The 14506-nt window shown below is 49.5% G+C and overlaps 1 protein-coding gene across 1 annotated transcript in view; it reads right to left on the bottom strand.

Moving 5' to 3' along the window:
* Window positions 1-8442: 8442 nt before the first annotated feature.
* Window positions 8443-14506, bottom strand: part of C5H1orf94 (chromosome 5 C1orf94 homolog) — a 41638-nt gene continuing 35574 nt past the window's right edge. The window contains exon 7 of the mRNA XM_062193241.1: window positions 8443-8518. Within this exon, the coding sequence (XP_062049225.1) occupies window positions 8443-8518 (76 nt within the window). The remainder of the gene's footprint in view (window positions 8519-14506) is intronic.

Genomic DNA, 14506 nt, shown 5'->3' with positions numbered 1-14506 from the left:
TTCAAGGTTATGAAAGCAAAGAAGAGCTACGGTGATCTTCTAGATTATAGGAGATTAAAGAGATATGACAACTCAATCGAATGTACAATCCTGAGTCCTGGACCAGAGAAAAGGGGGGGTGGCTTTCTTACAGCTATCAAAATTTTAATCATGTCTATAAATGAGGTAATGCTATCATTGTTCATTTCCTGAGTTTCATAACTCAGTTATGAATACAGGGGCAGTCACTTTGGAAGAAGATCCTCCCCAACCAAGCCATCTGATAAGACCACAACCATGTTAAAACCTTGAAACAGCTGGCGCCACGGCTCACTTGGCTAATCCTCCGCCTGCGGCGCCAGCACCCCGGGTTCTAGTCCCGGTTGGGACACCATATTCTGTCCCAGTTGCTCCTCTTCCAGTCCAGCTCTCTGCTGTGGCCTGGGAGTGCAGTGGAGGATGGCCCAAGTGCTTGGGCCCTGTACCCGCATGGGAGACCAGGAGGAAGCACCTGGCTCCTGGCTTTGGATTGGCGTGGCATGCCAGCCACAGTGCACCATCCATGGTGGCCATTTGGACCCTGCACCTGCATGGGAGACCAGGAGGAAGCACCTGGCTTCTGGCTTCTGGCTTCGGATCGGCGCAGAGTGCCAGCCATAGCTGCTATTTGGGGGGTGAAACAATGGAAAAAGGAAGACCTTTCTCTCTCTCTCTCTCTCTCTCTCTCTCACTGTCTAACTCTGTCTGTCAAAAAAACAAAACAAAACCCTGAAACAGAGGACCCAGCTAAGCCATGCCCAAGTTCCTGACCCACGGAAGCCATAAGACCACAAATGCTGCTGTCTTAAGCCACTATGTGTTGCAATTTTGTTACATAGCAAGAAATCACTACTATTACAACTCTTTGTGCCTGTACTGCTAGACAATTTTGTGTGGTATTTGCCTATGTCTCACTCCTCCTCATTGACTGTAATGTAGACTCTAATGGGCACAGAGTATCATTTGTTTACCATTTTATCCATGGGTCCTAGCATAGTCCCTATCTTGTAGCTGAAGCTCATTAAGTGTTTAATGAGTCTGTCGTTAGAAATAAATCATAGGGGTCAGTGCTCTGGTGCAGTGAGTTAAGCTGCTGCTCAGGGTGTGATGTCCTATATGGGTGCTGGTTTGGGTGCCAGCTGCTCCATTTGTGATCCAGCTCCCTGCTAACATGTCTGGGAAGGCAGTGGAAGATGGCCCAAGTGCTTGGGCCCCTGCACCCATGTGGGAGACCTGGAGGAAGCTCATGGTTCCTGGCTCCTGGCTCACAGCCATTTGGGGAGTGAACCAGCAGATGGAAGATCTTTGTCTTTCCTCACTCTCTCTCTCTCTCTCTGTAACTCTTTCAAATAAGTGAATAAATCTTTAAAAAAGAAAGAAATTGTAGAAGAGTTTATACATGAACCCGTGAATTTGGTCAATTCTGAGGTCCTGGTGAAGTTCTTGGATTTGCAAAGGTCAGAAGCAGAGCGTGAACTCTTCCCCACGGCTGTGCCCTCTGTGAACCCCACCTGGGTGGCGAGCTGGTCCCTAGACAAGAACTCAGCTTCTCTAATGCCATGATTCTGGAAACTAACGCTTGTAACATGAAACCACATGAGAGGGCAAAGTGACCTGTCTATCCACCTGTTCTAATTGATAGACCTCTAAACCTTTCAAGGAAAACCAGTTCTCCTCCTCCCTTTAAACTACGCAAAGATTCAGCCATAAAATGTTGGCTTGAAGTAATCACATCCTGGATCAATGACTTCTTTTTTGAGTTGTTTTTTTTTTTTTTTAAATTCCCTCTAACATGTTCATTTTAATTTTAAAAATGCTATTTTAAATGGTAGGGAGCCTTTTAATTCTCCACTCTGGGTTGTAAAAAAATAATAGATAGGCAGAAATGTGTTATTAAAGCTATTTTTCTTGGTGTTCTGGTAATTTAATAAACTGCTGAAGCTGAGCCTCGCGACTTTATGATGCAGCAAGTGGAGGGCTTGTCTGTTGATGAATAGTTTCTGACCATCTCCCACCCAGCCCCCTGCTCGCTGGAGGGAGTTTTGAAGGACGACGGGTGCTGTCTGAAGACTGAGGATGATCTGGAGCAGCATCCAGCAGCAGCACGTTGTCCGAGAACTTGAACATCCGGGAGCGCACATGTTCTCTTCTCTAAGGCTTAGGGTGTCCATGCACCGGTTGAGGTGAGTCTCAGAAGGCAGCTTTGGAAGTGGCCACTTGCACATTTGGCAACCTCATAGCATTTCACCAGCCCCAAGAAGTTTCTCTATCAAGGTCACCGGGCTGCCACAGCAGAGTACCAGAGACTGGGTGGCTCCAACAACAGACATCCATTTCCGCTCGTTCTAAGGGCTGGGAAAACCAAGAACCAGAGGCTAGCAAACAGCTCCACTGAGGCCTCTGCTCAGCGTGTTGGTGACCACCATCCACTCTTCGTGTACACACCCTTTAGAGAGAGCAAGCTCTCTGGCGATTCCTCATATAAAGGCGCTAACGCAATCTTGAGAGCCCCGCCTTCTTGACCTCACGCAACCCTAATTATCTCCCAAGGAATCCATCTGCAGATAACAGCACGCTGAGATGCAGGACCTCACCAGACTGGGAAGGACACAGAGGTGCAGCCCCCAACAGGGGCGAACTCAAGCTCATGCCTAAGGGTTCGGAAATGCTGCAGCCCCATTTCTGTTTTGCTGCCTGGCACACGAGTTCTAGCCATTGGTCATTAAAGGGAGACTCAGAGCTGGAGGAGAAAGAAGGACTCCCTCATGTTTGATTCCAACCTCACCCTGGAAACGACAGTGCTGCCCAACAGCAGCAGCTGCCTCCAGTTTTCCATTTTCCCAACACTTGCAAAACCCAGCTTCACAGTACCTCCATAGAACACCAACCCCAGTAGGCTGGTGCTGCTCCCCGCCTCGGAGACCTAGGCCCCTACCCCACAGCACCTCCCCTGAGTCCAGAGACTCTTGCACCAGTCAGACAGCCCCTGCAACACACCTCCTCAGGCTTCCGAAGTGTGCAGGAGTCTGCATTCTTCCCTCTGAGAGCTAGCTGCTTCTGGAAGTTGCTACTTCTATGCTATTCTTGAATTCTTACGCTTTCAGTTCTCTAGTGAAAAATTAACATTTATCACAAATTCTTTCCGTTAAAATAACTGAAGTCACTTCTGTCTTCAGCCTACATGGTTGGTAGTGGGGACTTGGCCCTATTCATTTGACAGACAGATACAATCCTGGAAATATACACATAGGCCACTTTTAGCACTGTCTGGGACCTTTTCCCCCCTGGGGAAGTGAAGCAAACAGTAAATATGCTTTATTTATGCAACTGACCCCATTAAGCCAACTCTCTCCTTCTCCTTTTGTAAACATCTGGGCAGTATGGTTGTGGAAAGAAAAATCTTCCTTGTTGAGAAGTCTTTCTTCTTTCTTGTTAATTAGCTCTGTGAGGGCAGAGAATCTGATGGCCCATCTGTGTAACTCAGCACTTAGCCAATGCCTGGTGCAAGGGAGGCATTCAATTAATGTCTATTAAGTAATTGAATGAATAAACAGAAGGATGAATGGAGGACTAGACAAATGTGTGGGTAGGTGGGTGGATGGATGGATGGATGGATGATATTACCTGATCTCAAGAACAGCTAGTAGTAGAAAGAAGAAAGCCTTCTTGAAAGAATGGTGTTTTCTTTTTTGGATATGTTAATTTGGATTGGGATTGGATATGTATGAAAAAATCCAAAATAACAATGGCATTTTAAAGACGTTCACCTTCCACTCATGTAAACACAGCCCAGAGACAGGCAGTCCTGGCTTTGTCTGGGCACCTCCACACTCCGCAAGGCTTGGCTCCTCCTTCTTATCACTCTATCAAACTTAGACTCACATATAACAGTTCTGCCTACATCCAGTTTGACCAGAACTAACTGACACATTCTGTATCATCATGGGTCGATGTGAAAGCAATTTCTCTTGCTAAGGAGAAAAGAGGCACTGCATGTTTGGTACTTGCTGGCATCCCCTACCACACCCATGAGCCAGTGGCTCAGAGCTGAAGATGCCCTCGCAGAGGGTGGAGCCGTGCAGGAGGACCTGAGGTTTCCAGAGGAGGAGCGCAAAGGCTGCGCATGCGCAGACTTCAGTGCTTCCGCCGCCTGCCTCTCTCCCTGCGGAAGGATCCACTGCTGTCCCTCCCAGCCTCAGCCTCTGCTTCTCAACTCTCTTGACAGTGGCTTAATACTGGAAAATGTCATATAAGTCTTAGCTGTCTGAAAACTTAATAGCCATTAACCATAAGATAAAATTTCAATAAAGTTCACTCACTCTGGGCTGTGTCACTAGAGACAGAAACAGGAGGTCAAGAGAATGAAAATGTGTGCTTGAGTCACTCACCACACGACCTTCAATAAGAGGCTTAATCCCTTCAAGCCTCAGTTTCTGCATAGGTAATAAATTCATATATATCTTGTAGGGTTATTATCAACACTAGATAAGAAAGGTGACATTAAGCATCCATCCCTGGAATGTTGATTGGAAGCTTAGTCCATCTTGTTGCCATAGCGAAATACCCAACAGCGGGTCATGTGTCAACAAAAGAGGTGTATGTGCTTTATGATTCTGGTGGATAGAAAGTTCAAATAGCATGACACCACCATCTGACTGTGTCCCAACTTGGTAAAGAAGCAGGGATGGAACTGGCTGCAGGCAGAAGGGGTCCAAGTGCAAGCAAGGACGCAGAAGACCTGAGAGGGGCCAGCTCACCCTTGGACAGCAACCCACTCTCTCAGGAACTAACCCTGTACCATGAGACCCAAGCCACTCCAGCAGACAGCGTTTTTCATCCACGATGGGGGATCCCCCAAAGCCTAATCACCTTCCACTGGGCCCCATCTCTTATAGGTCTTATGGCCTCAACCCTATCATATTGGGGACCAAGCTTCCAGCACATAAATCCTTCTGGAGCATCCAAACCATAGCAGCAGTCTTGTAAGAGGGCACTCATCAGGGGCAGGAACTTAGTGCAATGGTTAAAGTCATCACTTGGGACACCTGTATCCTGTATCAGAGTGCATGGCTTGCAGCACAGCTCCCTCTGCTTCCAATTCAGCTTCCTGCCAATGTGCATCTGGGAAGGCGGCAGCTGATGGCTCAAGTACGTGAGCTCCTGTCACCCACATGGGAGACCCTTATGGAGCTTAAAGCTCCTGGCTCGGGCCTTGCCAAGCCCTAGAGGTTGTGGGCATTTGGGGAGTGAGCCAGTAGACACTCTTTCTCTCCCTCCCAGGAAAAAGAAAATAGAGAAATGAATGCAATTTTTAAAGGAAGGCGTTAATTACACAGTAATTTTTATTGGTATCTCAAAATGCCTTTGGGGCAATTCATTTTCTTCAGAGGAGCCTCCAAACTTATCCCTCTTGGGTAAAGTCTGCTGGCATTGGGTGTGTGTGTGTGTGTGTGCACTTCACTTAGACCCTCTGTGCCAGCTAGGCCCTCTTCTCCACACTCCTTATTCATGGCCCATAAAATTCTCTAAAAAAAAAAAAGTCCCCTTGCTCCTACTGAACTGTCCATGGTCCTTGGCTTTGTGGGGCTAGGAATAGGAGCTCATTCTTACATCGACCCCACACTTCCGTTTCTCTCCAGCCCAGGTTCCATGGTGTCCAGCACCTGCACCTCAAGTTCCTAAAACTTTCAGGGCTCTTTGGAGAAAACAACTCTCTTGTTTGTATGTCCTGCAGCAGGCATTTCAATGTGATCTTCCCCTCTATGTGAAGGCAGTGACCTTTCCTCCCTGCATTTTCTGCCTTGGTTTATAGGATGGTTTTGAGGACATCCAGTTTCACTGAGAACGCAGCGTGTGGAAGACCATACGCCTACATTAATCCTCACTGCCATTAACAGCCTGAAATTGGGGGAAGTTTGCTTCTTCTTCAAACATCAAGTTGGAAAATGGCCAAGGAACCAGATTTGGCCAAGAAAAAACCTAGAATCTTTTTTCTTTTTCAGAGATTTATTTTGAAAGAGTTACAGAGAGAGAAGGAAGAGACAAGAGAAAGATGGAGATCTTCTATCCACTGGTTTACTCCCCAAATGACTGCAATGGCCAGTGCTGGGCCAGATCTAAGCCAGAAGCCAGGAGCTTCATTTGCATCTCCCATATAGGTGACAGGGACCAAACATTTGCACCATCTTCTGCTGCTTCTCTTGGGTATGTTAGAAGGGAGCTGGATCAGAAGTGGAGTAGCTGGGATACAAACCAGTGCCCACCTGGGATGCCAGCTGCAAGTGGCAGCTTTACCCACTATGCCACAGCACCAGCCCCTAGGTTCTTTGTGTTATCCTCTGCTGCCTCAAACATGTTAAGACTAAGGGAGAGTGTCCAACTATAATGCAACCTAGATCAAAAGCTAGAAGTTCAGCTTGAGGATAGCAAAGGGTTCTTGCATTTATGAGGACTTTTAGGTGCCCATTGTCTCTCAAAGTCCATGGAGAATCTAGGCAATTAGCCCAATGCACCGAGCAGAAATAAACCCTGGAACCAGGGCCCAGCACTGGGGCGAGGAGCTGAAGAATTCAGGGGGAGTTCCAGACTCAGGTTACAGAGAAAGGGAGATGGCAGTCAGCCTTAAGGGCACTCGAGAGAGAAGTTGGTTTCCAAGGACCTAGAAGGAAAGGTCAGTGAGGCCAAAGGTTTCCCAGAGTGAGGGCAAGAGAAAGGCTCTTGTGGGCGCTGGGCCTCTGCCCTTCCTGACACACTGCTGATTCTAGGCCCCTAGCCTCCCACTGCTGCAGTCAGGGCTCCTCATGCCCCCCAGACCCAGCTTTCATTGGCCTCATCCAGGTGGGGTTCTGGTTCTAAGTGTCTAATAGTGTTGGTAAGGAGCAGGTTAGAAGTGACCATGGTGGCTGGCATTGTGGTGTAGCTGGTAAAGCCACAGCCTATGGCACTGGCATCCCATATGGGCTCCAGTTTGAGTTGCCTATTCTACTTCAGATCCAGCTACCTGCTAATGTGCCTGTGAAAGCAGTGGAGGATGGCCCAAGTGCTTAGGCTCCTGCACCTGTGTAGGAGACCTAGAAGAAGCTCCTGGCTCCTGGCTTCAGCTTGGCCCAGCTCAGGCCATTGTGACCATTTGGGGAATGAACTGATAGATGTAAGATATCTCTCTATCTGTCTCTCTGTCTCTCTGCCAATCTCCCAATCTTCCAATCTCCCTCTCTATAACTCTGCCTTTCTAATAAATAAAATAAATCTCTTTAAAAAATAGAACTGACTGCGTTGGTCTAGCCTGTATGTGGATAGTTCATTGGTTTTTGTTTTGCTTTGTTTAAGACTGCATGAACCCTGCTTGACCTCCTCTTGTTGAAATTTTCCAGTGGGTGGCACATAGGTTTCATTTCAAAGAGTAACTCCAGTCAGTGATGACTGCCTGGGGCGCCAGAGAGAGAATAACTCTGTAGCCATGTCTAGGCTCAGGGGAATAGAGTGCTGTTGTTGACTAGTGATGCCTGCCATGAATGTAGAGTGGAATTGAAGGATGTTTGCTGTCATGGATTCAGGCTCTCCCTTTTTCCTAGATCCATGTCCCCCAGAAATATGATGAGGATGCCCTCCTTGTTCAAGCCATGGATAAAAGTTGAAAAGGATAGATCCCAGGACAGTGGCACTGGTGCAGCTCTGAGAGTGATCTTATTGGACACAGTCAACCACGTTGAGGATCAGTTTTGAAGCTGTTTCTATACCACATCCTCCCATATTCTGTCCTAGAGGAATTTTTTTTTTTTTGCAAAACTTGCACTTGGGATAAAACAGAGGAGGATGCATTCCTTCCATGGTGTCCACTCCTAAGATGTGTAAGCTGGGACATTGAGCAGTGACTAGACCACAGGAGAAAAGACAGGCCCTTGTCCTTAGGAGCCACATCCCAAGAGCAACTCTCTGAGGACTCTGGCCCATGGTCTCTTTTAACATCCTTAAAGTAAACTTTAAGTCCCAGGGGGCAAACAAGCTGCAAAGATGACACAGAGCATAGCAAAAATAAACAGGCACACACCATGTCAAACAGCTCATACTTTTATCATAAGATACAAACTTTCTAAAATTAAATATCTTACCTCTATGTTTACCAACAACAACAAAAACAAAAATCACTCATGTAAGCTAAATACAGGAGCACATGTGGTTGAACAAGCGAGTATGAGAACAAGGGTGCATGTGTGTGGTCCATGCTGTGTCAGAGAGGCTGTGTGTGGTGTGTGTGTATGCGTGTTGGTGCATCAATGGATCTGGTCTTGCTGTTTTCTGTCTGTGACCTGGTCAGAACCTTGGCATTCCAAACTTCATACCAAGCTGTTGCAGAATCCAGAATTCCAGAGCCCTAAGCCCTGATCCAAGGGCTAAGGGAGGAGGAGGGGAAAAGAAGGAGAGCTAAAAATTTATGCCATTCCCGCTGGACGAGAAATAGGGGCTGTTCATCAGGGGCCCACCAGACGTTGAGCCAAACCTGAAAGAAAGGAGAGAGGCCAGGATGAAATTTCTGATATCATCAGGGAGATTAGAAAAGAATAATATATTAATTTTGTGGCTGTCAAGGACTGCAACGACCATGACAGGCTTGGAGCCTGCAAGCTTTAGCATAATCAAAGAGCTTTGGCTCTGGGAAAATAAAATATTAAAATGGTGCAATTAGAGGACCATAAAGAGCTTCTTCTGCCACTAACTTGCATCAGGAAGGTCCAGGAAGCCTTTGAGGATTATGTCCGTGTCCACAGGACTGTGGAGCAGGGAATTTCTCAGAATCTGAGCACCTTACCTGCACACCCCTGACCTTATCATACCTGTTTGCCTGTGAGCTTACCTACACACCTGTGACCTTACATTACCTACACACCTGTGACCTTATGTTACCTGCATGCCTATGACCACTCTACCTGCCTTGGAGGACCAGGTGTGCTCCTCAGCAAAGTTCATGGCATCAGAGAATCCAGCATCCAGACAGTGGCAGGGCTCATTCCCCCTTCGTCAGCACCAGGCTATCTCAGACCCTTCATTTCAACACCAGTCCATGGAGTAAGCCCTGAGACATCACGGGTTGCCTGCAGCTCAGCTAGATCCCCAAGGAAGGAAGAGCTGGGATGGTGCGAGCTTCACCCACTAAGCCACAAATGCACACACTTCTGCTCTTTCTCCCTGGTACGCTCTTCTTCACACTTTAGAGTTGAAAAGCCACCTCCTTGGAGGAGCCTTCCTGGACCTCTCCAAATGGGATGATTTGTTCATCCTCCTGGATCTTATTGCAATTTCTTCATCCATCTGCTAGGGTGCATTGACTGAACGGGAACAGGGCTCCATACAAATCACAGCAGAGCAACTGGCTGGATTTCGTCTAATCCAGGGTTTCTCAGTTGTTTTTCAGCCAGGCAGAGGAGCTTCACCTTCCTGGGAGTTCAATGGGACGACGAGAAAGGGGCGGGGAAGGAAGCCGCCATGGCAGCAGGCACTGCATCCACCCGTGGCACCTCAGCTGGCCAAGGTCCCCATGCTCCCTGTGGGCCTCAGCGGGCCAGCAGGGCCCCGGGCTTTCTGTCCTCCCCTTCTCACTAACACGAGTGCGGTGAGAGCTGGGACACCATCGGGCTGCTCCCTGTTTTCGTTTGTTTGTATGTTTGGTTTTATTATTTGTTTTTATTGACACACAACAATTGTACGTATTTATGGGGTATGATGTAATATTTCAATACATGCATACATTTTAATGATCAAATTAGGATAATTAGCATCCGTTACTTTATATATTCGAGATTTCTTTGTAGCGTGAACATTCAAAAGTCTTTCTTCTAGCTATTTAGAAATATGCACTCTGTTATTGTTAACTATTGTCACCCTACTGTGCAATAGAACACCAGAGGGTTATTTTTACAGCAAGGGAAAAAATACTTTTTAATTCAGTAAAAGTAAACCTTTTTGAGGTTTAATCCATTTTTTTTTATTTTTAAGCATTTTTTTTAGAAACTTAATCAATCCCTGGAGTAAGGACCATCTCTTCAACAAAGGGTGCTGGGAAAACTGGATTTCCACATGCAGAAGTATGAAGCAAGACCCCTACCTTACACCTTACACAAAAATCCACTCAAAATGGATTAAAGACCTGAATCTATGACCTGATACCATCAAATTATTAGAGAACATTGGGAAAATCCTGTAAGAAATTGGCATTGGCAAAGAGTTCTTGGAAAAGACCCCAGAGGCAAGGCACTCAAAGTCAAAACTGACAAATGGGAATACATCAAACTGAGAAGCTTCTGTGCTGCAAAAGAAACACTCAGGAAAGTGAAGAAGCAACTGACAGAACAGGAGAAATTGTTTGCAAACTATGTAACTGATAAAGGATTAATAACCAGAATATATAAAGAGATCAAGAAATTCAACAACAACGAAACAAACTACCCAGTTATTAAATGGGCAAAGGTCTTAAAAGGCATTTTTCAAAAGAGGAAATCCAAATGGCTGCTCCCTGTTTTACCAGGGAGCAGGTAGACACCGAATGAGCCATGAACACCAATGGAAACCCCAGTTTAAATCATCTTGGAATATGAATGATTGGAAGTGATTATATCATTATAGGATAATCTGGATCCAACTCTGATGAATCAAATTAAGGCTGTAACCCATGCTTCAGTATTTAACAATTCTCAATACCCAATCACTCATGACACACCTTGAATCTGCCTGCCACACCTACACATCTAGCACCTCTGGGGTGAGAATGTCTGATCAGATCCACTGGACAGGACATGTTCTAGATGGCCAGGAGGAGAAGCAATCCTTGGGGACTCGAGTGATCAAAGAGTGCTTCATGGAGGAGGAAGCAGAGGAGGGGTTTGAGCTGCCCGAATGTGGGGAGCACACCATCTGGTCCTCCAGATGTGGTCTCTCTGCTGATATCACCTCGTGCTCCTTTGAACTCTCAGACTTATTATTGCTTGGCAGGTGAGTTTTGTGGCTCTGTCTCCCTGCTGCATGGATGCACATGGACATGGCAGAGGGAAGGAAGGGCTGTCCTCCTCCTCCTCCTCCCCTGAGAGCACGGCACCTGCCTGGCTCCTTCCTCTCCTCTCCTCTCCTCTCCTCTCCTCTCCTCTCCTCTCCTCTCCTCTCCACACAGCTTGGCCCTTGAGGCCTCCTCTGTTCCCTTGTGCCTTCCCAGCCTCTCCACCTTCTGGGTGCCCCAGACCTCAGTCCTGAGCCTCCCATCCCCCAGCCCCCACCTCCCACACACACCTTTCACTGTCATCTAAGTGCTCCTGACGCCAAGGTTTGTCCCCAGCCCCGCCCTTCCTCTGAGCTCCAAACTCCAGCCTATCTGCAGCACCACCCATCCAACATGCATCTCAAATGTCACTGTGCAGCATTCAGCTCTGGAGACACAGAGCCTTGGCCTTGGTGTTTGGACATTGCCACTCATCCAGTTGCAAGAAGTCAAAACCCTCGGAATTGTGCTTTTTTTTTTTTTTTTTTTTTTTTTTTTTTTTTTTTTTTGACAGGCAGAGTGGACAGTGAGAGAGAGAGACAGAGAGAAAGATCTTCCTTTTGCCGTTGGATCACCCTCCAATGGCTGCTGCGGCTGGTGTGCTGCGGCCGGCGCATCATGCTGATCCGAAGGCAGGAGCCAGGTCTTCTCCTGGTCTCCCATGCGGGTGCAGGGCTCAAGGACTTGGGCCATCCTCCACTGCACTCCGGGTCACAGCAGAGAGCTGGCCTGGAAGAGGGGCAACCGGGACAGAATCCGGCGCCCCGACCAGGACTAGAACCCAGTGTGTCGGTGCCGCAAGGCGGAGGATTAGCCTGTTGAGCCACGGCGCCAGCCGGAATTGTGCTTTTTGTCAACTGATTCTTCTTCCACATCCAATCATTGTCAAGTCCCATCAGTTCTACCAGGAATATGAACACTCCAGGCTTTCTACATGTCTGCCTCCCCTGTGGCCACCGCCCTTGTCCAGGCCACCAGCATCTCTTGTTCACCCAGCACCAAAGGTCCCTTCCTGGCTGCCCTGCACCAGCCCTTGCCTCCGGGGTTCATTCTTCATACTTTGGCCAACACGATCTGTTTCCTTCAGAAAATTACAGCCCATCCTCGCCAGCTGCAACACCTCAATGTCTTCTGTTCGGCTCATCAAAGAAAACTCCCCAGCCCTCCCAGGCCCTACCTCACCTGCCCAGCTCTGACTAGCTCTCCGAGGTCACTTCCACCCACCCTGGCCCTCACTCGGTGCTTCAGCCACATGCTCCCCAGGCCTGAGCCCTTTGCCCAGAGTGCAGAGACAGGGCAGGGTCTCAAGTACTTGAGCCATCTCTGCTGCCTCCCAGAGGCTGCATTAGCAAGAAGCTGGGGTCAGGAATTGGACCTGGGAACTGAACCCAGGAACTCAAACGTGAGACATGGGCTTTTCAGTTGGCACTTTAAACACTGAATGAAGCCCACCCCAGGATTCTTTGAATGAATCCACCTTCCCCTCTGGGCCACCAGCCTGCAGCCCTGACCCTCCGGCCCTGGTCTCCCCAGACCTGCCCGCTCCCTGCCACCCACTCCCTTCTCCTCTGCCTCGAGGGTGCTGCTCTCACCAGGCTCCCGCCTGTTCTCACACTGCTGCCTCCTTGGTCTCCTGCCTGTCTTCCTCCCCTCCCTGCAGCTGTGCAGAACCCAGGTCTCACCCCTGCTGCTGCAGCTCCCAGTCAGTGTGTGCCAGCTGAGCAGGGAGGTCATGGGTGCACCTGTCTCCCGAAGCCACTGAGCTCCAGCCCTGACAGCGGGGTCCCCTGAGCCCAGTGTCTCTGCACAGCGCAAGGATGCCCGCCACAAGCAGAGAGGTGCCCAGATCGCTCTGCAGCTGCACCCACCCTCACACCTCCAAGAAGATGAAAGGCTCACCTCCAGACCCCCTCCAGCCACCTGCAGGCCACACTCTCCGCTGCTCCCTGTTCTTCTCCATCCCAGTCCCTTGGGTCACTCTCCTGGTCACCGGTCTTCACTGGATCCCCGGGTCTAGCAGTCTAGAGTGTTTACCAAGCCAACCCCAGCCTCGCTTTTCCACTTCTGCTTTGCTGCCTGTGCAGGGACAAACCTCATTCTCTAAGTGGACACCCCCCTCCTTGCTGGCGCTCCAGCGTGTCACTCACCTTCCCACCCGAGGGCCTCACTGCTCCTGCCTGGGTGCCCCGTCCAGCGCCCCCTCCAGCCGCTGCTCACCGGGACTGGATGGGCCCCACCCTGCAGGGCACTCACATGGCTGTGCCCACACTCATCTGCCCTCTGCTCGCAGAGGGAGGGAGTCCCAGTCATCTGAGGTAACCACGCGAACCAGCACAGTGCTCCCCAGGGTGTGTTGGAGGAGTATGCAGGACATGCTCCACAAGGGGTGGGGAGCAGGCAGAGAAGAGAGACCGAAAGACATCACAGGGGTTACAGGTGCATGTTCAGCTAAGGCTATTGGCTGCCTTCTGGAACATTCTCCATGCACTCTGGATTACAAGATCTGAGAATTCCAATAGTTAAGTGATCAGTTTATCTTTGTTTCTGGGCTTGCCCTATGCAGATGTCACTACAGACACCTCCCTCCAGCATGGAGCCCTTTAAAGGAGGTATTCGGGGAAACCCTGGTGCGGGACACAGGGTTGGCACCAGGTGAAGGGGCTGTGACGGGAAGGGGGCAGGTGTGAAGCCAGGTCAGGTTGCGGGGTTTGGCCCTTGTCCTATTCGCCGAATTTCTCAACCTGGGGTGCACACTGGCCAGAGTGCTGCAACCCTCAGATCCACGGGGGCGGCACAGCACTGCCTACCTCTTGAAGCATCCGTTGAAGGTTGGGTGCTTGGGAAGGAGAGGCCATTCATTGTCTTGTTAAGATAAACGTGATCTTATTACTCCACAGCATGCAAAATCTGGGTGAAATTCTCCAGCCCAAGTGTTGCCTTTACATCCGCTGCTAGCCACTAAGCCCTCAGACCATCCCAGGAAGCGGTCCCTCTCCTCTGCTCACTGGGGTCCCTCGGTGGAGGATGTGAGCAGCTCTGATAAGCAGGTGGAAGCCCTTCCACAGGGCCCGCCGCGCAGTCAATGGGGTGTTGGGGAGATTAGCCTGGCAAGGAGCTCAGGATGCTGCACGTGGGGACAGAGCCGTAAGAAGATTACCCGGCCAGGTCCCATTGGAAACCAGGCAGCGGGTGAAGGCAGCGCAATGTCACGCTCTGCCACCTGTCACTACCCACTGAGTGGGGCGTCCACCGGCCCCTGACTGCTTTTGCTGTTCTGCCACCAGCCTGGAGCACTCCAGCCCCTAAACAGACCCAGCAGAGGGGTCCCCAGGCGCCAGACCCTGCTCACTCCCTACTGCAGCTCTCTCTCAGACCGACACAGCCACTGGCCACTGGCACAGGACCCTCCGTTCCCCACGGCCAGGACACAACCGCAGCCTGGGAAGCCCACGGGCCCAGCCC

This window comes from Lepus europaeus, chromosome 5 (assembly GCF_033115175.1).
Source record: "Lepus europaeus isolate LE1 chromosome 5, mLepTim1.pri, whole genome shotgun sequence".
NCBI classification, from domain to species: domain Eukaryota; kingdom Metazoa; phylum Chordata; class Mammalia; order Lagomorpha; family Leporidae; genus Lepus; species Lepus europaeus.
Note: the sequence above shows the minus strand (reverse complement) of the source record. Positions and strands in the feature narration are given on the sequence as shown.